Below are 27,407 nucleotides of genomic sequence, written 5' to 3'. Positions count from 1 at the left end.
CCTCAATCGACAGCAAAACAGGGATGCGCCTATATCAAGTGTACAAGGGGTTAACAGATGGGAAACAGTATCCTGAGGCTTCTCCTCCGAGATGGCACAGGAACTCAGAGTTGTCCATGTAATTTGAAGGCTTTAAATTCAAGCTGGGGCAATCGGAGAGAGATATTTTAAAGTATAAAAAAGAAAAACTGGTACTTACTAGTGTGAGGAGTGAAGAAACAGTGGAAACTGGGACATTTAATGTGAATAAATCTTAAAGACTGAAATTAGGAAAAAGGGTCAAAGTTCACTTTAATGGTTTGAGTTAATTCTGTTTTTAACTGCCAGATATTCTTAACCAATCTGAAACATTCCCTTTGACAAGGTTGCCATTTATCTACTTAGGATACTTTATGTCTGCTCAACCCACCCCACCATCCTCCACCCCTGAGGAGATAAGTGAGGAGGGCCAGCTTGGTACATTCAGCCCCACAGAAAGGGAGCAGGATGACTAAGTATCCAATCTGCCTGTGATAAGGTAGGAAAAACCCCATCCCTTCTTATCTCTACTGGAATTCAAACTATGATAAAGGAGACAGAAAGACAGCAAGTTTGAGTGAAATGTTTACATTTATATTGAAATATGCACTAAAACAGAATGAGTTCTACTAGTCAATGAAACTTCGCCAAAGCAGAATCACAAACTTCTGTTGGGGACATCCGGTCAGCTAGCAGCAGTGCTCCCCGAGCAGGAACACCAAGGAGAAGCCTGGGAGACCCCACTCCAAAAAGCCTCCTTTCAAGAGACCCCAACTCACTTCTCCCACATGCACCCACACAGATTTAGGAGCGTGGACATGCTCCTCATTTTCATATATTTTTAGTTTCTTCTTCACTGCAATAAATATAAAATTGGCAATGCTCATACACCACAGCACAGACAATATTTCAGGCTTTAGCATACAACTGTAAACAGTGACTAGGTTAAAAAAACTTTAAAGAAAGTTGGAATTTTTTTTAATAACGAGAGACAATTCTTAAGAGCAGGGCATGAGCTACTCAAGGTTTTGTTGGGTTAATGTTTTTGACAAAAGATTCAGGTGTAGAGAGATGCCTCAACAGTGAAAACAGACCCAAAGCTGTAGCCCCAGTACGGCCCATGGCAGTCTAGAATATGTGGGCAGCAAAACCACAAGCTGTAGAGCACCCTGGGCAGTCCATCTCTAACCTGCCACACTCGAGACGCGACCACAGAATCTTCACAGTCCCATCCCTGGCTGCCATCTAGTGTAGTGGGAATGGGTGGGCAAAGGAATGAAAATTTGCTGGGAGAGGAACAGAATCAATACCTCTGCTAGCTGCCTGGAAAGTTGGCCCCTTAATCACGCCGACAACTACGACATATCACTTGGACAATGCATTAAATTTGCGTGCGTGTGTGTGTGTGTGTGCGTGTGTGTATGAGAAATCCAAAGATTAAGCAGTAAGTTCTGTTACTGTAGCAAACTGGGATGTCAATCAAAGAAAAACAGATGAACACTTTGCCTAAAGCAGTGTAAAGAAAGCTGGCAAGAAATGAAAGTGGACTCCATATCTGCACATTAGCAACGGGGCAGATTTTTATTTAAAAGGCTAGTGGTTCAAATACTATTGCTTGAATAGCTCTGGTAGATATAAAATGTAGTAACATCAGAGGTTTACACACATATGCAAAGGAGCTGAAGGCCAGCTCACGAGGGATATTTGATCCTTAGTCCCGAGAGAAGCTAAAAGCGCATGCTGCAGGAGTAGCTTAATGGGTTTTTTTGGACCATACTCGCAACTTCTGACAGAGAAAGACCTGGAAAGGAAACTGTCTTTCCACACACAAAATTGTGGCTTAATTAATTCTCCTCCCTAGAACTCTACCTCAGCTAAGAAAAAGTCTTGAAAAACTCAAGAACCTGGGCTACTAAAAATAAAAAAGAAATTTTAATATAGTAAACAAATTTAGTAAACACCATGTGTATTTTCTGTTGTTAATGAAGACATGATACATTCAGAAATGTATTTTTTTTAAAGACAACAACACAAACAAAAAAATTCCTAGGAAGAAGCTCGACAAGAAAAACATCAGCCCAAGTTCTATCGCTCTCAATCAGAAGTGGCTCTCAGCACACATCAGCGACCCCCTCCGGCAGACAAAAGCACTGCCAGCTGCGCTACAAGCAGAACGTGAAACATGTGCCCTGGTTACTGGACTTGCACGTTACGCAGAATCACTGCAGAGCACATCTTGGCAGGTGACTTCAATACCCACCTGATCCAGTTTAAAAGCTTATAGATCCAGTTTGTACATATTCCTTAGGTATAGTGAACAATAAACCATCTATTGTCCCATTATTTTTTAAAATGGCAGTTCTTGTAGCTCAAGCAAACTAATACGATTATAAAAAGCTCTCTTGAAGGAAATTACAGATGAAGGTACATCATGGGGAAATCCTGAAAGTTACATAAACCTAGGTTTTTTTTTACTAAAACAGTGGGATCAAGCAGAACATCTATTCTGAAGAGTAGCTTCACTTGCTTCCCATGAGAAAAGGCCAAATTTTTCTGGACTGATATAATTTAAAAACTGAACCAATAAAAAAATAAAATATACACCTCAAGATACTATAAAACTTGAAATAATGTCAGGGCTTATGAAATGGAAAATAGAGTTCTGATTTTTTTCCCCAAAAAGAGGAAACTGTAACAGGTTTTAAGGGAAAAACAAACAAAACAAACCAGAACTCTGGATATGGAGAGCACTACACAGACTCTACAGCACAGAACACCACACGAGAATGAGTTACACATCAATTATAGCATCATGAGAGTAACTGGCTGGGGACTTACACTTCCAGCAACAGAGCTCCTAGGTCAAAAACGTGTTACAAGCTTGTAATGTCAACAAGGACCAAAAAAGAACAGAGATAACGGGGAACAGGGAGGAAAGGCTGCATGCACGGGTCTATTATAGACATGATATTCAGCAGCATAAAAATAATACCCTCCTTATAGTCCCCCAAATGGGGCAAAACCTATTTTTCACTGCTAAGCATGGCAAAGATTAAGAGAGTGGAACAAATTCACTTGTAACTATAGCATCTCCTATATTTGAATGACAAGCATGTCCAATCTGATGCTATATGTTAAGAAAATACTGAGAATACATATGAGTAAAGCAAAATAAAAATAAAAGGCTAAATTACAAACCTTAAAAACTGGAAAAAAACATCTGTTTTAAAGCCAAGTAGGTGTGATTCTGATCATTATTATATATGACATAATCCATAGAAAGAAAGGCCAAGAAAAGAATCTTCATTTTGTTCAGTACTTAGGCTTGATGTTGTCCTAGGAAAAACAGTGATAATTCAATGAATGTGTCACACATACAACTAAAAAGTCCCCTTCTGGTTTCAAACGAATCTAAACACAAATCTTCCTTGGCTAATTTTCTCCTGTGTCAAACAAACCTATGTACAGGACCAGTTTAAACCCCTCCTCCCCTTCAAACACTAGACATGAACATCCAGGAACATCCTACAATGCAAAGTGCCTCAAGAAAGAGAAGGATTCTGTAGTGCCAGTGATATAACTGATCTGAGGAAGCTGGGATGCTAGTAACACTGCTGGGAGCCGGTCAGGCAATGGTGGTTTGCTTCTCCTCAGGTGTTTCCTCCAACAACTGCATGATCAGTTCATGGAGAGGTTTGCAGATCTTTGCGTAGCCGCCTCCCGTGAGATGCAGAAAATCAAACATGTCGTGGCAGGAGATGGCACCGTCCGAGTGCACGAAGCCCCCATCTGTATCCAGGAGCTGAACGTTGGCAAGCTTCGGCAGGGAAACCTTGAGGAGCTGGTTCACCTTCGCATTCTTTTGCCTCAAAGGGTTGGGCTTCTCACCTCGAGGTAACAAACCCTGGGGCAGAACGGAGAAGAACATAAGATGAGAAGAGTCACTCGTTTTTCTCTACTTATTTATCTGGGATTGCAGGCATTCGTGGAACAAATGTTCCCTTTGGCACTTTTTTACACCTTTGATTTCTGAAAAACTGGACTTAGACTGGTTTTAACCCAAGTTCTCTGTGTTCCTTCTCAGTTTCTTCATGCGTTCCTCTCCATCCTCCTGCCCTTTAATTGTTGGTATTCTTCAGGTCTTCTTGGCCCACTACTCTGCTCTCTCTAAACACTTTAGCCCACATCTGTTCCTAGCGCTTCAGAACTGCACACTGAATGTCCAGCTGCAGAACCAAACTTGAATATTCCTGAGGCACTGCCAACTAACACGTCCAAAGGCAATTCAACTTCCCCCAAACTATGCTCCTCATACATTCTATCAACTGGTCATTCCAACATCCCTGAGTCTTTCACCCTATATACCTTATCTATTTATCATCAACTTTTCAGCTTTTACATCCTAAATATTTTTCTAATCCATTCTTTTTTCTCCATTCTGATTATATACACTGCTATGGCTAGAGAACTTATCATATTTACCTTAATAAATGTAAATCTCCTGACTGGTCTTCCTACCTCCAGTGTTGTCTTCCCTTTAATTTACTCTCCATGGTCGTCAGAATAATCTAGCTCAAATACACATAGATTTATTAATGCCACATAAACCTAGACTACTACACATGAGAAACAGAGTTGGAACAAATGCTGCCTTGATGGATCAGAGCCATATAATATCTGGTAGGATAAAACAGAGATGTGTCCTAAATCCATTTTTAACTTATATGTTAAGGATCTAACATAATTTTCAGACAAATCTGATGCCTATCCTTCTACTACAGTAAATAAAAGCCTGCTCTTAAATGGCAAGAGCAAGGTTTTATCATCTCAAACTGGAAACAGCCTTTATAGATAATCGATTCTATTATAAAATTATTGTCAGACATCCTCAACCTTTTAGTTGGTTTATAGCTAATGATGCCACACAACAAATTATTGTTATTTAGGCAAAAATTTTGCCATTCATTTTTCCTACAGGGTATGGTACGAGGTCTTATTTCACAAAAACAGATTTTCTGTGGGTATTCTACTAAAATACTACTAAAAGAAAAAAAAATTTATGCCCAAAAGTAAGGACTTGTTCATATCTGCTTTAAATTTTTTTCAGAAAAATGCTGGGGGGCCTTGATTGCCATTTATAGTGTGACTGTGTAGTTCCAAAAGAGAATTACAGCTCTGCTACCCCAGTCCATCCCCTTCTATCCTTGTTAAGCAACTCAAAAATGTCACCGATAGGGTCAATCCTAAACCCAAGTTTATATGACTATTAAAAAAGGTATGACTCTGCATGTAATAGTTTAATAAAGAAGAACAGCCCTCACTGCTGACATATCAAAGTCTGGTTGAGGTATAATGAGCAACCAGGAAGGATGGCCAGTGAACAACAAACATATACTTTGTTCTGACTTTCAAAGAATACCACAGCAGTCAAAGCAATGAAGAGGAACTAAGCTTCAAGAACAGGGCACCGTATATACCTACTGGGATTTTCAAGCAAGGATGAGAAAAGCAGCTTATGTATTTGCATACCATTCTCTTTAATATATTAGCATCAAGGGTATGCCATGTGATTCTTCTCCTATAATTACTACTAATTGCTAAAATATTGTGTTAAACAAAATAAAAATATTATGCTCCTAATTCCTTCACTATGTAGGAACTATTTTAATTTTCTTTTCTAATTGCATATATACTTTTAAGTAATCCTAAATAAAATATACATACTGTTTAGTTTTCCACCTTTTCACTTAAATAGATGATAAATTCTGTTTTCACACAGTCTTTGTAATTGTCATGATTAGTGCTATTATATTCAATGACTTCTGTAATCATTCCCCCATGGGGTTGACTGGGTTACTGCCAATGTTTTAGTGTTGTAGATAACACCACTGTATATCAAATGAAAAAGTCTGGTTGAAACAAAGAATATTTATGGAGGATTTATTCAGCACATTCATGCAACAAATATGTCCTAAGCAACTACTGTGTATAGCCACTGTACTTTAGAGGTGGACTCGTAACCACAATGTAATTCTCTGGAAAAAGGCAAGATAGAAACAAGTAAATTAAATACCATGTAATAAAAAAATAAGACCTGGTTCCCTAGCACCAGTAAGACAAAATCCAAACTTCTAACGTGCACACAAATTCCTACACGACCTGGCTGTGTCCTCTTTCTCCTAACCATGTCAGCCTCAAACTTTACTCAATGACAATCTTAACATTGTCCTAACATCCTCTTTCAGTCACCCAACACACACATACATGTATAAGCCTTAGGTGATTTTCCTTTTTCTCTGTAATGCCTTCTCTTCTTTCCTTTCCCCATTTGTCTAGAGACCAATGAATTCTTTAAAACTAAACTCAGATGTTCAACTTTTATGTCTAAAATACATCGCGTGCTCCCCTTACTCGCGTTAACATACAGTATAATAATTCTCTTTACGTTGTTGTGTCCATCTGCTAGACTGTGAGCTCCTTGACAGGGACTATGTCTTACTCATTTTCACATGCTCAGGACCGTGCAGACCGTGCCTTGTACATAGTGGTCCTCATATACTTGTTGAATAAATGACTACCTTCTTAACACTATTTCATTAAAGAAGTGGATATCAGATTTTGCTAAAACATACATAATTGGACTAAGAATACCTATAGGTAATCTTCTACATTGAAACAGACAGCTGCTTACCTCTGAGACCAGGAAGCCAACACTTAACTCTACAAAGGGTGGCACTTTCTGTTAGGGGTAACGGAAAAGTACCCATTTTCTTGCTGATGAATCTCTAATGTTTTAGAGAACTCAGAGATTCTAATAAATACCTCACCTTTAACATATCAACAGTGGAACAGAACAACATATCCAAGCTAATCCAAACCCCAGGCTAATGAACAGAGACTCAGGACTAGGAGACTCAGGGCAATTCAAAAAATTATCAGAAGACAGGCAGAAAAAAAGATGACCTGAGGCCACAAAGAGGATTTCCACTGCTAAACAAGGATGAGCAGATAAAAGATGACCCCACAGCTGGTCTGGGAAATGATGAGACCGGTAAGATAACGGGATATATCAGAGAAGAGCTTCTCAGGAGTATCATAAACTGCTTCCACCTAAAGATTCTTTACCTTCATAAGTGATCACATTTCTAAAGATTCCTCGCCTGACCTACTGATATCAAGGTGTCCATTCCCCCAAAGACTACATACCAACACAATGATCTTGGCCTGTGGCTGCCTTGTGTTAATAAGCTGCACGATGGCCTCGATTCCACCTGCTACTTCTTCTGCTGTATTTTCATGGTTGTTTGTTCCTACCCAGACAACAATGACCTATAATTGAGGGAAGGAAAAAAGGAAGAAAGATAAATACCCAGGAATAAAGGAGTGTCCACTATTTAGATGAAAATCTTACTTCAAGATTCCCTTCTTTCGGGGGCCGGCCCCGTGGCCGAGTGGTTAAGTTTCCGTGCTCTGCTGCAGGCGGCCCAGTGGTTCGCTAGTCCAAATCTTGGGCGCAGACATGGCACTGCTCGTCAAGCCACGCTGAGGCGGCGTCCCACATGCCACAACTAGAAGGACCCACAACTAAGAATATACAACTACGTACTGGGGGGCTTTGGGCAGAAAAAGGAAAAAATAAAAAGTAAAAAATCTAAAAAAAAAAAAAGTTAAAAAAAAAAAGATTTCCTTCTTTGATGACAAGGAAAGATGAACTTCTCAAATGGTGCTGGATAACTTCAATTGAGCAGCCATCTTAGAACAGTGATTTATGCCTCTTATATATTAGGATAAATTCTAAGTAGATTAAGACTTAAGTGGTAAAATTATACCAGGAGGAAATAAGACAGTTCTTTTGCCATCACAGAGCTTTGATGGAAGCTAATCTCTTAAAATCCAGAAACTACACAAAAAAGATAGTAAATTCAACTGTATAAAAACAAAACCTCTGCATATAAAAAAAAATTTTTCATTAAATGAAATCTAAGAAACCTGGGGGAAAATATTTGCAACTCACGTCCTAAAGACTCGCCAACTACAAGTACCTTCTAGAAAAAAATAAAAACAGCCAAGCAATTGTAATAGGTTAAATACACAGTTGTACTCAACGAAAAGTCACTGGGGTGGAGGCTGGAAGCAGTTTTAACAAGTCTCTCTCTTTAAAAAAATTATTTTACAAGGTGATTATCACCTAGAGACATACATCTTACTATATGACCCAACAAAGTAACTCTCCATCCTGTCACAAAAGAGAGGACCATGGATGAGTTTTTCTGTCAGAAAGGCAAAGAATAAAACACTTTCAACTAAAGCGACTGTTACCAGTGCCTCAGCTTTTTTTCTTTGTTCAGGGTTGAAAAAAATTATATGCAGTGTGCCAACTCAGGACGTTTCTAATGTGATAAGGTACTAGGTACATGTCTATGGTGAACATTTTTTCACATCTGTTTCAAATTTTCTTCAGAAGAACTCAGAGGCCTTGATTAGCAATTTGTTTATATGGTTAAACAGATCCAAAATTACTTCCTGAAGTGAACCCTGGCCTGGCTCCCACAGCCCACCTCTGAGCAGTTCCCCCCGTCATACTGCCTCAGGCCCACAGAATAACACATCTCATTAGCAGCAAATCTCTTCCTAGAGCTGAAGATAATTCTAACAATTACTAATACAACCCAAGCAAACAAAACATTGATTCCTTAATTAAATATGATTTGGAATATTCTTAAGCAATGACAATATCATTTATCTTAAAAGGGCATGAAGCAACGAACAATAGTGAAATTATGCTTTAAAGAAACAATTTTTTTTACTACCAGTTTCAGACAATTTAACTACCTGAAGAAACTCAAAATTAATGATATTCTTTAAAAAAAGTTTCATTTCACCTTAGGTTTAATATTCTCCAGTTCTCCATTCTTTAGTCTCCACAAAACATGTCTTGTTGTATCTCCCCCAATTCCAAAATTCAGTGCATGAAGTGGGGAAAAAAGCTCTCGCCATATCTAAAAACAGAAAAACATGATTTATTTGAGCCAAAATTAGTGAGAAGTAAACTCCCTCAATTGCAACATATTGTGAAGCATCTGCAATAATTTCTATTTTCTATGTTCAAATATAACACTGCACATAGCGCGTTACTCGCTGTTTATAGGGCTTTGAAGATGCCATTGTATAACTCAGTTCTTCATGCAGCATTAGGTCTCAGCTCAAGAACTGAGTCCCAACTCAACCTGATGCTCCTTAAGAGGTACCAACATTTATAATTAAATTGCCAACTCAGTAAACGCTTCTTTCCCTTTACTCAACTATGTAAAGGAAAAGGGTGAGGCAGAAACATGACATGAAGAAATTCAGAGTGCTGCAGCCAAACGAAGTAAGAATTCTTTTAAATTTCCCTTGGAAGAATGTCTAACTTTAAAAGATTCAGGGGCTGGCCCAGTGGCGCAGCGGTTAAGTGCGCATGTTCTGCTTCAGTGGCCCGGAGTTTGCCGGGTTGGATCCTGGGTGTGGATATGGCACCGCTTGGGCGTCCCACGTATAAAGTAGAGGAAGATGGGCACAGATGTTAGCTCAGGGCCAGGATTCCTCAGCAAAAAGAGGAGGATTGGTGGCAGATGTTAGCTAAGGGCTAATCTTCCTCAAAAAAAAAAAGTTTCAGAATAGTTCACAACAAAAATACATAAAGTAAGGTAAAACACAAACAATAAGAATTGAGAATCAGGGTCAGCCCCGTAGCCAAGTGGCTAAGTTCCCACGCTCTGCTGCGGCGGCCCACATGCACAACTAGAAGGACCTGCAACCAAGACATACGACTATGTACCAGGGGTATTTTGGGAGATAAAGCAGGAAAAGCAAAAAAAAAAAAAAAAAAAAAACCCTGGCCGAGTGGTTAAGTTCGCGCGCTCCGCTGTGGTGGCCCAGGGTTCAGATCCTGGGTGCGTACATGGCACTGCTCGTCAGGCCACACTGAGGTGGCGTCCCACATCCCACAACTAGAAGGATGTGCAACTAAGATATACAACTGTGTACAGGGGGGGTTTGGGGAGATAAAACAGAAATAAAAAAAAAAGGAATTGAGAATCATGACTAGGACAAACATAAATGAGCAAATACAAGTAAGGGAGGAGTAAAATACAAATAAGAAGAACTGAAAACCATGACGAGGACAAATATAAACAAATATAACGTGAAGCTTCTTGGAAGCCAAAACAAAAAAGGGCATTCAGTTCTAAACAATGCTAATTATTTTGTCTCATCATGCTCGGGGGCACAAAGAATCCCATTAGGTAGGTCTGAGTTCCCTCATACTCTGATCTTGAGCTCCTCTAAAGAGTTATAAATAAGTCTAGAGGTTCAGCCCAGGATGAAAATCTGTTAGCAGTGAACGGATTTCCTTTAGTAGCCAGGAACCTCTGCCACCCCTTACACCTTTACCTCATACTGTTGCATTAACTGCACCATGAAGTCCCCCACGAACAGGACATCAGGCTCTTTGTCCTTACAGTCCAGGACAAATCTGTTGTGCTAGTTTGAAGAAGAAAGAAAAATTAGAAGCTTGCGTTTCTCTTCCTGTGAGATTTCTTGGCCTAGAGAGAACAGCTGTCCAACCAGTGACTCTGCGGTTGAACATTCTATCTGGACTGTGCCTAAAGCTGATTCCTCTCAATTTGCAATTAACTGCTGGAACTTTCTTCCCACCCTTACCAAAGAGATCATTCTAGTATGCTCAAGAAAACTTGAATTCAACTGAAAACAGAATAGAAAAATACATTTCACACGTTTTTAAAAAGTCTGTACCTTTTCCTCAGCCTTTCTTACAGAAAATTTCAGACATACAGAAAAGCTGCAGAAGTACACTGAACACCGGTACAAGCTCCACCTGTCTCCAACAAGAACACTTTCCCACAGCTGCTTTGTCTGTGTGTGCCGGCTGAACCATCTGAAGGTAAGCTGCAAACTGTGATTCTTCACCCTTGAATATTTCACATGCCGTCTCCTAAGCGTAAGGGCAGTCTCCACCAAAACCACAAAACCATTATCACATCTAAGAAAATGAACAATAATCTCCTAACACCTAATATTCAGACCATGTTCAATCTTTCCAATTGTTCCAAGAGTTGGCTGAAGTATTATGTATCTCTTTTTTGAACCAGGATCTAATCAAGAGGCATGTATTTTATTGGAGTGGATGTTTTTAATATGGCCTTTGAAAATGTCTGTTAACTTCCAAATGTGAGATGTTGGCCAACTAGTGCTCAAGCCTTTTTCAGTCTAATCCAAATTTATAAGCAGTGGTGACCGAGGCCTGAAACGCTTCTCTCTGCTCTAAAGGCACGAGACACATTTTAAAATGGATTTTACCCACTGATGCTAAAGGATGTAGTTTACATTTTTATATTCATCTCTAAAACAAATTTACATGACACTTTAGGCAAAAGGTTTCTAACTCAGTTCCAGGGAAAGGTGCGAATGCTGTTTCTGTTTCTCAAACTCTACATTCAGCTTTGCGTCCCCTAGGAATTAAGGTAGAATTACTATTTAAGTATTTCTGCTGATAATATCAGTGCAGATGACACTGGTGAAACAGATCTTCATCCGCTATAGGTGAAACAATAAAATACTTCCAGAAATAATTTGACAATTTATTAAAATAGCTCCTTTCTTAGGGTGATAGGATTTGAGATTGCTTTTTCTTTTTTCTTATATCCATGTCTTGCGTAAATAATATATTTTTTTAAATTGGTATTGTTTCAGCAAGTTTTTTTTTTTTTTTTGAGGAAGATTGGCCCTGAGCTAACATCCGTGCCCATCTTCCCCTACTTTACACGTAGGACACCTGCCACAGCATGGCTTGGTAAGAGGTATGTACAGGCTGGCCCCTTCAGTAAGTATGTTTTAACTGAAGGGACAAGATGAGCAAGAATAAAGCTGGTGAGCAGGTGCACTTTCACATCACGTCAACTCTCTACTGCGTGTCCTGTCTTACCAACTACCTCTTAATACCAACAACGCAGCTCATGTTTATAGAACGTCTTGGAATTTAAGCTTTGCTGTTTTAAAGATTCTAGTACTCTACAGTTTCTTTCTTCTTTTTTGTTAATTTTTATTGAGTTAACAATAGGTTACAATCTTGCAAAATTTCAGTTGTACTTTATTGTTTGTCAGTCGTGTTGTAGGTGCACGCCTTCACCCTTTGTGCCCACCCCCCACCCCATCTTTCCCCTCGTAGCCACTAATCTGTTCTCTTTGTCTGCATTTTTAAATTCCTCATATGAGTGGAGTCATACAGAGATTGTCCTTCTCTAACTGACTTATTTCACTTAACATAATTCCCTCAAGGTCCATCCATGTTGTTGCAAATGGGATAATTTTGTTCTTTTTTATGGCTGAGTAGTATTCCATTGTGTGTGTGTGTGTGTGTGTGTGTATACACACACATATATATACACACATCTTCTTTATCCAATCATCTGTTTATGGGCACTTAGGTTGCTTCCATGTCTTGGCTATTGTAAATAGTGCTGCAATAAACATTGGGGTGCACAGGACTTTTGGGATTGCTGACTTCAGCCTCTTTGGATAAATACCCAGTAGCGGGATGGCTGGATCGTATGGTAGTTCTATTTTTAGTTTTTTGAGGAATCTCCATACTGTTTTCCATAGTGGCTGCACCAGTTTGCATTCCCACCAGCAGTGTATGAGGGTTCCTTTTTCTCCGCAACCTCTCCAACATTTGTTGCTATTAGTTTTAGATATTTTTGTCATTCTAACGGGTGTAAGGTGATATATTAGTGTAGTTTTGATTTGCATTTCCCTGATGATCAGCGATGATGAGCATCTTTTCATGTGCCTATTGGCCATCAGTATATCTTCTTTGGAGAAATGTCTGTTCATGTCTCCAGCCCATTTTTTGATTGGGTTGTTTGATGTTTTGTGGTTGAGTTGCAAGAGTTCTTTATATATTAAGGATTTTAAGCCTTTGTCAGACATATGACTTGCAAATATTTTTCCCCAGTTAGTGGGTTGTTTTTTTGTTTCAATCCTGTTTTCATTTGCCTTGAAGAAGCTCTTTAATCTGATGAAGTCCCATTTGTTTATTCTTTCTATTGTTTCCCTTCTCTGAGAAGGCATGGTGTCCGAAAAGATCCTTTTAATACTGATGTCAAAGAGTGTACTGCCTACGTTTTCTTCCAGAAGCCTTATGGTTTCAGGTCTCACCTTTAGGTCTTTAACCCATTTTGAATTTATTTTGGTGAATGGTGAAAAAGAATGGTCAATTTTCATTCTTTTACATGTGGCTTTCCAGTTCTCCCAGCACCATTTGTTGAAAAGACTTTCTTTTCTCCATTGTATGCCCTCAGCTCCTTTGTCAAAGATAAGCTGTCCATAGATGTGTGGTTTTATTTCTGGGCTTTCAATTCTGTTCCATTGATCTGTGCACCTGTTTTTGTACCAGTACCATACTGTTTTGATTACTGTAGCTTTGTAGTATGTTTTGAAGTCAGGGATTGTGATGCCTCCAGCTTTGTTCTTTTTTCTCAGGATTGCTTTAGAAACTCGGGGTCTTTTGTTGCCCCATATGAATTTTAGGATTCTTTGTTCTAATTCTGTAAAGAATGTCATTGGGATTCTGATTGGGATGGCGTTGAATCTGTAGATTGCTTTAGGTAGAATGGACATTTTAACTATGTTTATTCTTCCAATCCATGTACATGGAATATCTTTCCATCTCCTTATGTCGTCATCCAATTCTCTCAGAAAGGCCTTGTAATTTTCATTATATAGGTCATTCACTTCCTTAGTTAAATTTACCCCAAGGTATTTTATTCTTTTTGTTGCGATTGTGAATGGTATTGTATTCTTGAGTTCTTTTTCTGTTGGTTCATTACTGGAGTATAGAAATGCTACTGATTTATGCAAATTGATTTTATACCCTGCAACTTTGCTGTAGTTGTTGATTACTTCTAAAAGTTTTCCAATGGATTCTTTGGCTTTTTCCTATCTAAGATCATGTCGTCTGCAAACAGCGAGAGTTTCACTTCTTCCCTCCCTATTTGGATTCCTTTCATTTCTTTTTCTTGCCCGATTGCTCTGGCCAAAACCTCCAGTACTATGTTAAATAAGAGTGGTGATAGAGGGCATCCTTGTCTCGTTCCTGTTTTCAGGGGGATGGCACTCAATTTTAGCCCATTGAGTATGATGTTGGCTGTGGGTTTGTCATATATGGCCTTTATTATGTTGAGGTAGTTCCCTTCTATCCTCATTTTGTTCAGAGTTTTTATCATAAATGGCTGTTGGATCTTGTCAAATGCTTTCTCTGCATCTATTGAGATGATCATGTGGTTTTTATTCCTCAATTTGTTGATATGGTGTATCATGTTGATTGATTTGCGAATGTTGAACCATCCCTGTGTCCCTGGTATGAATCCCACTTGATCATGATGTATGATCCTTTTGATGAATTGCTGAATTCAGGTTGCCAAAATTTTGTTGAGAATTTTTGCATCTGTGTTCATCAGCGATATTGGCCTGTAGTTCTCCTTTTTCACACTGTCCTTGTCAGGCTTTAGTATCAGCGTGATGTTGGTCTTGTAGAATGTGTTAGGAAGTGTTCCATCCTCCCTGATTTTTTGGAATAGCTTGAAAAGGATAGGTGTTAAATCCTCTCTGAAAGTTTGGTAGACTTCCCCAGGAAAGCCTTCTTGTCCTGGTGTTTTATTCTTTGGGATGCTTTTGATTGCTGTTTCAATCTCTTTCCTTGTGAGTGGTCTTTCAAATCGCCTGCTTCTTCTTGACTGAGCTTTGGGAGATTGCTCTACAGTTTCTTTTTAAGCATAAAAGTAGTTGCAATAAGTTTGGAAAAACAGAAAAGATCAAAGCAAAACAACTATAATCCTACCATCTTAACCCAATAACTGTTACCATTTTTGGTTATTTTCTTCTGGCCATTTTTCCGCATGCCCCTCCCCGACTTAACATAGTTATTATGTATACCTCCTTCTGGCACAACGGCTTTGGGGACAGAAAAATCTATATTCAAATTCTAGCCTGTCCTAGGATTCCTTCTAGTCCAGTGACCTTAAGCAAGTACATAAGCTGAGTCTTGCTTTTCACACCTGCTGGCAAACCCTGCTTTAGAGTTGTGAAGATGAGAGTTCTTTGAAAGGGGCCCAACTTTTGCTGGCACCCAGTAGGTACTCAATAAACAGCAGCCATTATAACTGCACTTAATATTACACTGGAAGTATTTTTTCATGTAGCTACATAATTTTCATAACCATAATCAACAGCCACACAATATCCTACTGAATGCATCTACTGACAGATCCATTAAAAAAAACTGTTTTTTAGCTCTTTTTCCTATTGACAGACTCGCCCAGGAGGCTATTTACTGTGATGAAGAAATTTGCGCATATTTTATTTTTTACATGTTGGGAATTCTTAGGTCAAAGGGAATTAACACTTTGATGGATCTTGGACATATTTCTAAATTCTTAAAAGGGCTACACCTATACTGACCAGCAACGCATCAGAACTGGTTTTACCATTCTTGCTCCTGCGCTGGATATTAATATTTCTCTCTCCCCCTCCCTCCTTTCTCTTCCCATTGTTTTCATCTGTACTTTTTGGAAACAAAAAATTAAAACGCTTCCTGACACATTTATTGAGATACTTATCTAGTAGTACCTTGAACATATTTTTATTGATAATATAATAAAGAATATCAATACTTCATCTGTAATATTTACTGCAAATATTTTCCTCAGTCTGCTGCTGAGACTTCTTTTTCTGGTTAATATGTTTTGATACAATTTGCATTAAATTTTTCTACAGTCAAGTCTTTCAATATCATCTTAAAAATTTTTTTCTTAAGAAAAATATCAAACATACACAAAAGCAGAGAGACTAAAACAACGAATCTCCATGTATCCATCACTACCTAGAGCAATCATCTACCTGATGGCCACTATTATTTCAGTCATTCTCCAAACTACTACCCCTCATCCTCAGATTATTTTAAAGCAAATTGAGGATATAACATTTCATGTATAAATATTTCAGTTGTAACTCCTCAAAAAGACTTTTAAAAAATATAACCACAGTACCAATTCTATTCCCCCAAAATTCATACTAATTCTTTAATATCAATAAAATAACCAGTCAGTATTCAAATTCAATGTTACAAAATTATTTTTGCTTTACATTTTTTAAATTATTGAGGTAACACTGGTTTAAAATGTTATATAAATTTCAGTTGTACATTACTATATTTCAACTTCTGTATAGTCTACATCATGTTCACCACCTAAAGTAGTTTCTTTTTCCCATCAGGATCCAAACGATCTGTCTCTTAAATTCTCTTTCATTGGCACTGGCCCATGGCCGAGTGGTTAAGTTTGCGCACTCCACTTTGGTGGCCCAGGGTTTCACCCGTTTGGATCCTGGGCGGGGACATGGCACCGCTCATTAAGCCATGCTGAGGCAGTGTCCCACATGCCACCACTAGAAGGACCCACAACTAAAAATACACAACTATGTACTGGGGGGATTTGGGGAGAAAAAGGAAAAATAAAATCTTTAAAAAAAAAAGTTCCTTTTAATCCACAGGTTCTCCCTCCCTCTGCCACCACCTCCCAAACTTATTTTTTAAGGACTATGACTGTTTAACCTATAGAATCTCCACAGTCTGAATTTTGTTGGTTGCATCCCTGTGGCGGTGATGAATATGTTCATCTGTTCCAGGTGTTTGCTGATATCGGGTAGCTAAGCCTAGATTAGGAGTTTGATATTGTGCCCATACTTCAAGGGTAGCATTGAGTGTCACTTCAATACTTGTTTTCATCACCTTTGTTTTTTCATGTTTTGTTTTGAAATAATTTTAGATCTACAGAAGATGGATAGTAGAGTATTCCCATGTACTCTTCACTCAGCTCCCTCCAGTGTTAACGTCTTACATAAGCATGGTCCATTTGTCAAAACTAAGACGTTAACACTGGTAAATACTATTAACTAAAACAGTTTATTCAGATCTTACCAGCTTTCCCACTAATGTCCTTTTTCTGTTCCCAGAACCAGTCCAAGATATCATGCTACATTTGGTCTACATGTCTCCTTCGTCTCTTCAAACATGGGACAGTTTCTCGGTCTTTCCTTGTCTTTCATGACCTTGACACATTTAGTTGTGGTCAAGTGTTCCGTAGAATATCCCTCTATTTGGATTTGTCTGATGTTTTCTCATGAATAGAGAGAGGTTACAGATCTTTTTGGAAGACCATCAGAGAGGTGATGTGCCCCTGTTAGGTCATATCGGGGAGGTACATGATATCAACATGACTTATTACTGGTGATGTTAATATTGATCACTTGGCTAAGGTAGTGTTGGCCAGGGTTCTCCACCAAAACGTTATTTTTTTCCTTTCCATACTCAATTTGTTAGAAGCAAAACACTAAATCCAGCCCACACTAAGGGTGGGGGGAATTAAGCTCCAGCTCCCAGAGGGAGGAGTATCAAAAAATATGTAGTCGTACGTAAAAATCACCAAAGTAATTAACAGGAAGATACTTTGAGGCTAGGCAAATATATGCTTCTCCCTAAAGTTGTGCCCACTAATTTTAGTATTCATCAATAGATCTTGCCTACAGTAATTATTACTGTCGTGTTCAACCATGATTTTCTTTTCCCTCCTTCCTTCTACATTAATGAAAATTATTCTGTAAGGAAGATTTGCCCCTTCTCCTCTATTTATGTAATTCATCCAATCATTTATTTATAGCAGAATGGATTCATGAATACTTATTTTACTCTTTGAGTTGTAACCAATATCATCATTTATCATGTTGCTCAAATTTTCCAACTTTGCATTTGGGTGGAAGTGGTCAAAGTTAATATCATCAATGAGACAAACCAATATGACATGTCCTCTATGTGATGCACTGAGGACACACCACTTCAGTGATATTCTTGCCATCCATCTTTTTTTCCTTTTCTTTTTTGAGTATTTCCTTGTTTCTTGCACTACAAGATGCTCCAGGCTCATCTTTTACTTCTTTGTTCCAGTTGTAGAATCAATCATTTCTTCAAGGAGCCTTCATTCCTTTTACTGGAGAAACGTATTTAAAAACCAAGATATGGGCATGTACTACATTTTAATATTTAATAAAGTTAGTCATTCCATATTATCCAAGTTTTAAAAAATGTTTAAATATTCATATCTGTTTTTCTTCCATTTGACTAATTTTCTTCCAGTCAGTGCTAATTATTTAAAGCTTGCTAATTTATGCCAGGAACAACAAATGCATCTAGTTTTAGTTACTACTTTTTAATAAAGTTATAAATGACCTAAATGTTCATCAATGAGAAAATGGACAAATCCATTGTGGTATTCTCATATACAGCAATGGAATACTATTTAAAAACTAAAGCTATACTTCTAACATGTATCTCATACTGCAGAAAAACATATTCAGAAAAATACCATCTACATAAAGTTTTAAAACACGCAAAAATGCCATTTATATTGTTTACCGATTATATGTGTAGTATTTAAATTCATGAAAAAAATTAAGGATACTGGTTTGGGGGTGGGGAGGTAGGAAAGAAAGAAATGTGATCAATGAGGGTTATACAGTGAACAGCAATTCTATTAGCAATGTTTTATTTTTTCAGGGTGAATGGCAAATACACAGATGTTCAAAATATTTCATAATACTTTTTAAAAGATAATAACAAATGAGGAAGGTTAAGTAAAAATAACCACGTAGCTCATCCATATGGGAACAGTTGGAAAAAACCTACCCCTCAAGCTACTTGACAGACTGCTTTTTAAGTCTTGGAAGATACAGACAGAAAGAGAATACTATACAGTTATGAAGAGTATAAACAGAATCACTAAATACTAAAACACAAAACTTCAGGGACTTAAAATCATGTAGAATCTGTTACTTCAAAGAGGTAATATGGTTGGAAACAAACAGATAAAGGTTAAATAGAGTTATTTTTATGTGATAACAGTTCATTAAAAGGAAGCTAAAAATCTTGAAGAAGAAAATAAAGGGCTAAAAAAGCAATGGGACATATCAAGAAGACAAAGGAGCTAGCTTGAAGGGATTCCCACTTGCTAAACCTGGGACAATCTGAGCTTCAACATTACAGCACACTACACCCCACTGAATAAAATAGGAACCCAAGAGTCCATACTAGGATAACAAAACAAGAACTGGTTTAGGCCAACGGCATCGTAACCAAGAGATCAAAGTTAACATCAGCAATGAGACACGCTCACATCACGTGCCGTTCATGTGATGCTCTGAAGACATCACCTCACTAATATTCCTGCCGAAAATGCATAATCTGAATCACAATTACGAGGAAAAAGACAAACTCAAATTGAGGGACTTTCTACAAAATAAATGGCCCATACTATTCCAAACTGTCGATATTGTGAAAAACAAATAAACGCTGAGAAATGTTTCAGGTTAAAGGAGAATGAAGATACACCAACCGAATGCAATGTGTGATCCCAGACTGGGAAGAAAATTGATAAAAAGAACATTGTGCAGGCACCTGGAGAAATGGGAACATGATTTTTGGGTTAGGTAACAGTATAATATCAATGTCAAATTTCTTGATTTTAATAACCATACTGTAGTTATGTGAGAAACTGTCCTTGTTCTTAGAAAACACACTGAAATATTTAGGACTGAAGGGGCATACCACCTGCAACTTACTCTCAAATGCTTCAGAAAAAAACAGTATGTTGCGATACACATATGCAAACAGATACAAACGGAATAATCAGGCAGATGTGGCAAATGTTGACAAGTCTAGATGAGGAATATACGCAGTTCTTTATAAAATGTTTGTAATATCTATATAATTTTGAAATGACTTCAAAAGAAAGCTTAAGAAAGAATATTGTAGAGACATTGTTGTCTTTTAAAATTAACACAGGGCAATTACCATGCTTTCAAAACAGTCCTCAGTTCCAACATTAGATGGTGACTAGGCATGACATTCTAATGTTAGATTTTTATTTACAGTAATAAATTCTTTTTTGACCATTAAAAACACCCCCTTTGCGGCTTTGGTCAAAAGACTCTCAAAAACGAAGAGACTCATCTCACGCAAATGATAAAGTGTACTTCCTTTTACCTGAGACATCCATCTGTCGTCTCCTTGAATATCTTCCGCTGCATGTGGAATGGCTGCTGGGTTCGAGTCACCTTGGCTCATTCTATACCTGAGGGAAAAAATGTCTATGTCATGTTTCATTCATTAACAGCAATAGTTATTTGTTATCATTTACTTAAATATTACACGTCAGGTTTTAAATAATAATTTAAGTTTCACTGTGGTTTTGCCTAGAAGCAAACAACTGGAGTTTATTTTCAGCAGAGAAGAGTTACAGGACACAACGGCTTGAGTCCCATAAATATCCAGCATCACTAAACTTCCAGACAGGCCTGAATATTATTTAGGAACAGGGTATTCCAGTTAAAAAATCTGCTCTAAGTATATGCTCTACATCTATATTAATTTTTCATGATTATATGTTACTATGAACACCAAATGACACAAAGAGTCAGACACTTAGTTCAATGAAATCTATATCAGTCTTTTAGGCTGCTAGAGTTACACAGTTAAGAATTATTACAGCAATGATTAGAATCCACTGGTTAGTACACATCACACAAACAACTGTACCACAGATTATGTAAAACTAGTCACAGGCTTTGACACTGGTTTTTTTTGAGGAAGATCAGCCCTGAGCTAACTACTGCCAATCCTCCTCTTTTTGCTGAGGAAGACTGGCCCTGAGCTAACATCCATGCCCATCTTCCTCTACCTTATACAGGGGACAGCTACCACAGCATGGCTTTTGCCAAGTGGTGCCATGTCCACACCTGAGATCAGAACCAGCGAACCACCGAGAAGCAGAACGTGCGCACTTGACCGCTGCACCACCAGGCCGGCCCCATTAGTCACAGGCTTTGGCACTGGTTTTTGACAAACATTTACTATTTTTATTTCTGACAGATCTCTACTAAGAAAATGATTAGTGATGAGCCCAAATATGGCATCTGATAGTGAAGAAGGAATAAGTGAAATTTAGAAAAGTCAGAAATGATAACCTTCTAGAAAGACAAATAAGAAACCAGATTGTTTTCATTCAACTCTGCAGAATACCATTAGGCTCAAGAGGTCACTTGGCAAATGCAAACGATAATGAAAAAGAGAAAAACCTGGGGTTTTGCGGCTTCTAGAACAGGAGGCCATACTCTCTTTGTCCTTCCTTTGCCATCCTCAAGCACAGCTAAGCTTTCTCGGAAAGGGAATGGAGTTACACTCATCACTAAGCATTTACTGAGTGAAACAAGACACACTGGGTTGCCACGGTAGTAGTTTTGCAGACTCAGAATGTACCAAGCCCTAAACATGAAAGCACACTTTCATTCATGAAAAGTAAATTACAGGAACGAACAATTTTAACACTAATTATGCAAACAAATTAGCTCAATTCTAAATAACATTAGGCCTTAAAAAATTAGGCTTTGGGTAAATCCCGTATCTGACAGAAGATGTAAAATACCATCCACATCCTGTGTACATATTTCTTTAGATTACTAAAATTTGCAACTATCAGAAAATAATAGCTATCTATCAATGACTAAAGATGCTGTGTTTCAGACATACCACCTCCAATCCTCACAAAAGTACTGCAAAAGGAGGAAACGGAGGATCAATTGGGGTAATTTGTGCAGCGAGTGACTGAAATTAGATTTGCCTGACCCCAATAATGTCACATCTGGCCCAGTGACCACAATCCAGTTCACGTGGACTCCCTACGGGGGCCTAATATCTAAGCATTCCACGCCGAAGACGCACACTACATGGAGCTGGAAACATCAACGTGAAAGACAAGAAGTGGGAAGAGCCGTAAGACGAATTGCTGTAGCTCCCATCAGACTACGGTGTCTGTTCGGGGTTTCAGTGTCTAAGGAAGGAATGGAAAATTAAAATGCACAAAGGAAAACGAAAAAACGATTAGAGGGGTTAAAACAAACAGCCATATAGAAACATTTAATTCCGGGGTTTTGCTTTTGTTTTTGAACTAATAAAACATTTATACCTTCTACATAACAGTTTCTTTGGGTCTAAGTTCGATTGTAGATTCAGTGTGGCTATTCAGGTTGAATCTAACATGGTGCTTAATAAAAGTTTTAACTTAAAAAGCACCTTTCTTCCCTGCTGGTCAAACAGCTCCACTGGCCTTAAGGCAGACAAGGGGCAACCAAGTTTTCCCATCTTAAGGATTTCAAAATTAGATCTAAAAATGCAAAGAAATATACCAACAAATAGCTCTGTTTTCCACTCACTATTTGAAAAAGTCTATTTCCTAAGCTTTTAAATACACTTTAAAAACCCAATCATTTCATTAATTTATTTATTTTCCCACTGGAAAAACACTTAACACGTTAGGTATTTTTGAGACAAAAGTTAAGACACAGAGTTAAGAGAGAGAGCACTACTGAAAAGGAGAGAAATAATCTGTCCAACACTCACTATATGGTTATATAATGGAAAGTACTTTTCCTGGGGATGTTTAAACAACAAGAGTGACAAACTGTGAACATGAGGTGCCTTCATAATAATACGTATTCAAATACATCCCTCGCCACTTAAAGACTAAATGCAGGCACTTCAACTTCATTTCAGTCCTTGGGATGTCATGTTCAGATCTTGCTGAAAAACTTAAGAAGAATTTTGACAACCTGGAGGGTGTATAGAGGAAAGGAGCCAAGATTGTGAGAAATTTGAAAACCTGTTATATTAGAAATAGTTGAAAGAAATGGGCATGTGTCTAAGCTGCAGAAAAACTGGTTGAGGAAGAGGAAGACACAGGACATAAACAGCTGTCAAAGTATTTGAAGATTACGAGGAAGAGATGTCAGGCTTATTTTGCACGTCCCCAAATAGGAAGACAGGGCCAGTGGCTAGAATGTACAGTGAGACAAATTTCTAGCGAATATAACTACAGAATGATCATAGCCTGTCTCATAAGGTAGACACTTCCAATGGACATTCAGAGAGGCTAGGGGTGTACCTAATAGGAAAGCATAAAGTGAACCAAAGCATACGAGTAAAGACTGGTCCAGGTTAGTGGACTTCAAACACTTTTTAATGTTGTAAAATCTTTTTGATATGCCCCAATATATGTGTATTTATTTATAAATTAAATATGTAAATTATTGTGAATCTGTATATTAAATATTAGCAGAGTTTACTTTTTCTTTTTTTACATAAAAAATAAATGTAAACAGCAGTTCTAAATTTTTTCCTGTATTCCAGCAGATCACCTTGTGCATGCCTGGGAGTGCACACACTCTACTTTCAAGACCAATGGTCTACATAAACTATAAGATCTCTTCAGACCTATGATTCCCTTTTCAGATGAATTTTCAATGTGTCCAACTGGTAAACAATTGATCTAAAATAATTGCTGGGGCTGGCCCCGTGGCCTAGTGGTTAAGTTTGGCACATTCCACTTCGGTTGCCCAGGTTCAATTCCTAGGTGCAGACCTACACCACTAGTCAGGGGCCATGCTGTGGGGGCAACCCACATACAACATAGAGGAAGATGGGCACAGATGTTAGCTCAGGGTGAATCTCCCTCAGCAAAAATAAATACATTAACTAAATAACTGCTATTAAGATTTATTAAGAACTTACTATTTACAAGACATTGGGCTAAAACTGAAGCTCAGGGAGATTTAAGGAAACTGCTCCTTGATAGGGCGAGCTGGGATGTGATTTGAATGCAGGGTGATAATACTCCAAAGCCTACTACTCCTGAGCAAAGGACGTTAGGCTCTACACAGAAGACTCTATATATAAGACAACGATAAATTTTAATTTACGTCAATTCACTCATATCTTCTACTACTACTACCCAAATTTAACGGCATTCTGATACCCTGAGCAAAATACTTTCATCTCAGTCCTTTCCTTTTTTTTTGAGGAAGATTAGTCCTAAAACAACATCTGCCGCCAATCCTCCTCTTTTTGCTGAGGAAGACCGGCTCTGAGCTAACATTCGTGCCTGTCTTCCTCTACTTTATACGTGGGACGCCTGCCACAGCCTGGCTTGCCAGGCAATGCCATGTCTGCACACCCAGGATCCAAACTGGTAAACTCCGGGCCGCCGAAGCAGAACCTGTGAACTTGATCACTGCACCACCGGGCCGGCCCTCATCTCAGTCCTAAATTTCTTCATGGGCAAAATAAAAAAGCTATACCAGGAAACCAAGAAAGAAAATGTCATTTATCTGAGGCTACCAAGCAGGTAGAACTGGGAGAAGATCACAAAATATTTCCAATTAACTAGTCTTTTTTTTTTCTTTATGAAAATAAGGCCATCCTTCTTCCTCTTCTACAAGAGCAAAGTATCTGAGCAAAAATTTGTTTCTTTGTGCCTTCAGATACCTGGCTTTTGTATTATCTGGCCAAATCAAAATCTTACAATACAAAGTAGCTTTCAGTTTTACTGATGGCAATGGCTGGTAACATTTTTAAACAGTAGGTAAAGAAAGACTGAGCCACGAACCCCCTGCAGTCTCCTCTTTAAGAACCAGGCTGGACATATACAACCCAGGGGACTATGCATTCAGCAGATTCAAATAATTTGGGAGTTAGACAAAATAAGCTGTTGTATTCTTTACAATAAAAACAAAAACTGAGTCAGGAACTATCCGGACAACAGCCTGTGGTAGGTCACAAAAATCCGAGTGATTCTGATCTGCTCTCAGACAGAAAGCAATACTGTCACATAGGAGTATTCAAAATGGTGAAGCTGGACTGAGTAACACAACAAAAAACAAGCACCGATGGGGAGGGATTTGCCTCCCATCTCACCTTACTCATTCAGAATAATCTCCCCCACGTAGCAAGTCACTAACTTGTGAGATCACAAACAGCAGGTTCAGTTAGAAAAACCAAGCAGAATGGAGAGAAAGGTTTGAAGAACAAAAGTTTTGTTAATTTACCAGGAGAGACCCTATTGGAGGGAAGCTTAATGGTCCATTAAAATGAGTTCTCTGGAAAGATGAGGAGTAAGTGACTTGCATAGTACTTCCCGATTTTCCTGCATTTTCTATCTTCTCTACTTAACTTGGACTATGACAAGATAACACGAGAATTTCCAGATGCTTATACGAGCGTGGTGTAGGGAGTCTAATCAGAAACCAGTTCCAACAACAAAGAATTATAAATTCTCAAGCTGGGCTGGATGTTTCTTTCGCTTAATCAGGAAACAGATGGAGGGGGAAAGTTGCGCTAAGAATGAAAAGATTTAGAATGTTTTCACTCTGAGCTAAGACTTCATTTTGCTTCCCAGGGAGTTGGCAGGGTTATTCTGAAGGGGAAGGCGGGCCTCACTCTAAATACCCTGCCTCAGTAGGCTGGTGGGTGGGTCCCTGGGTTCCAGCACATCCATGATTTATTATCAAATGCCCAAGCCAACAAATTAAAGCACGATGATTTCCTACTCCTCCCCTGCTCCCCCACAAGGAGGCAACCTTTATATGCGAACAATGTGCCCAGGAGTAGATCTCAAGACACAAGGCATGCCCAAGGCAAAGGGTACTCAAACGCTCAGGGGAAACAAGCATCCCTATTTTCTCCTTCCTCTTTCTCCACACTTTTACCCACCCCCAAATTTTAAGCTGTACAAAATGAGGACCTAAGGTGGGTCCAGGCCGTCCTCCCTTTCTCCGTGGCTAAGCGCTAAAAAGAGGCCAAAGCTTCAGGCGTTTGGTTTTTTTCAAGGTTTGTATATATATTATGAAAAGCCACGCTGGCCTGGGAGCTATGGAAAGCAAACAGTGAGTCACCACGCAACGGGTCTATCACAGACCTGTAGGCCAGAAGGTCCTGATCTGGGACATGGACACGGACCAGGTAAAAGCACCTAAGAAAACCTGTCCTCCTGCAGGCTGAACTAGCTGGTTGACCTTGGGCTCATGATCAACCTCGCTGGGCCTCATCTCTAAAACCAGCTGCTGGACCGGACAGCCCTCTAAGAAATAACCCCGTTTGAGTGGTGACAGTCTACGGATTTTTGAATACATTCGGGGAGGAAACGGAGAAGTTCCTAAAGAGTTGACATTTTTCAACAAAAGGGGGAGGAAAAGGCGCTCAGTCAAAACACAACAGAGTAACTCGGCCCGCGGGAAAGGCCTCTCGGACAAGAGGAACGGGGAGGAGGGTCGGAGGTCCAGCCCGGGGGAGGAGGGAGAAGCCACTGCGGAGGCTGGAGGTGCTCGCGGGGCGCCCCGCGGCCGCAGGGGCCGGGGGTTGCGGGAGGCCCGCCGCAGAGGTGGGCAGGCGCGGGCGGCGCGGCCCTCCGCGGGATGCCTCCACCGGGAAGGGCGGGGTGGAGCCGGCGGCCAGCGCAGGAGTCGACAGGTTTGGGGGCGGGGTGCCGGGGGACGGCTCTAAGGCGGCCGGCGAGCGGCCTGGAGGCCCCAGGGGCAGCGCGGGCGGCGGGGTCACCAACGCCGGGTCCGCGGGGAATGCGCGCGCGCGCGCGAAGACCCCCAAGGTCGGCTGGGGGGGGGGGGTGGAGGCGCGGGGGGAGGGGCCGGCGGGTGGGGGAGGGGAGGTCGTGGGCCTCTCACAATAACACATCGCAGCCCCTCCAAACCCCACTTCTAAGCCCCCGGGTTCCCGCGCCCCAGGGATGCACTCACTCAGGCAAAGGGTCCGTGCGGGCCCCAAGCGGCTGCGGCGTCGGCGGGTGGCGCGTCTGTCGCTCGCTCAGTCCCGGCGGCCCCGCTCCGGCGCGTCCCTCCTCCGGCCCCGGCCCCAGCACCAGCAGCAGCGCCCCCACTTCCGGTTCCCCTGCCACTCAGGCAAATGCTTTCCGGAAGTCCCGCCCCATCCTGTCGGCCTCGGCGTGGCTCCTCTCTCCCTGCCTTCCTTCTCTGCGGGCGCTAGCTGCCAGCGCTCAGGTGTCCTGTCACGTCCAGCGAGGTTCCCCGCTTTGTTCTCTATTCTGCCCTCTTTTTTGCGTGTAGACTGCGCGATTTGGGCCTCTATCTCTCCTCCAGCTGCATCCCTCCATCCTGAGTTAATGTCCCTGCGGCGTGGAGATGGCAGTCGGGACAATGTGGCGTGACCTCACACTGACGCCATTCCCTTCCCGCCCCGCCAACCTGGCTTCCTTCTCCACCCCATGGAATAAACCGATTGCTGCAAGTGGGAGGGAAATGGGGCCCCAAGGTTAATGAGGCAGCTCCCTACGTTTACGAGTGGAATTTCTGTTTCTACGATGAGTGTACGGATTTTAGGTGACCGCCTCTTAAGGTGATACCATAGCGGGATGGCGACTCGC

The 27,407-nt window shown here is 40.0% G+C and overlaps 1 protein-coding gene across 2 annotated transcripts; it reads right to left on the bottom strand.

Moving 5' to 3' along the window:
- Window positions 1-346: 346 nt before the first annotated feature.
- On the bottom strand, window positions 347-27,407 carry PAFAH1B2 (platelet activating factor acetylhydrolase 1b catalytic subunit 2). Of its 2 annotated transcripts, XM_023644159.2 has the most exons (6): window positions 26,764-27,407; window positions 20,168-20,255; window positions 10,450-10,539; window positions 8,901-9,017; window positions 7,225-7,347; window positions 591-3,922 (listed from the first exon to the last, which is right to left on the bottom strand). In XM_023644159.2, the coding sequence occupies exons 2-6, from the start codon at window positions 20,246-20,248 to the stop codon at window positions 3,644-3,646; spliced, it is 690 nt and encodes a 229-aa protein (XP_023499927.1). In that variant the 5' UTR covers window positions 20,249-20,255; window positions 26,764-27,407; the 3' UTR covers window positions 591-3,643. The 2 variants fall into 2 exon arrangements, with proteins under 2 accessions (NP_001296277.1, XP_023499927.1); NM_001309348.1 differs by lacking the exon at window positions 26,764-27,407 and having other exon boundaries at window positions 347-3,922; window positions 20,168-20,260.

This window comes from Equus caballus, chromosome 7, assembly GCF_041296265.1.
Source record: "Equus caballus isolate H_3958 breed thoroughbred chromosome 7, TB-T2T, whole genome shotgun sequence".
Lineage (NCBI taxonomy): Eukaryota > Metazoa > Chordata > Mammalia > Perissodactyla > Equidae > Equus > Equus caballus.
Note: the sequence above shows the minus strand (reverse complement) of the source record. Positions and strands in the feature narration are given on the sequence as shown.

Excerpts from the sequence above, each read along its gene's own strand:
- PAFAH1B2 (XM_023644159.2), bottom strand. The coding sequence starts at position 20,248 with ATGAGCCAAGGTGACTCGAACCCAGCAGCCATTCCACATGCAGCGGAA. Across the intron at positions 10,540-20,167 it reads ACGACAGATGGATGTCTCAG|CACAACAGATTTGTCCTGGA; the intron begins GTAAAAGGAAGT and ends TCTTCAAACTAG. Across the intron at positions 9,018-10,449 it reads AGTTAATGCAACAGTATGAG|ATATGGCGAGAGCTTTTTTC; the intron begins GTAAAGGTGTAA and ends TTCTGTTTTTAG.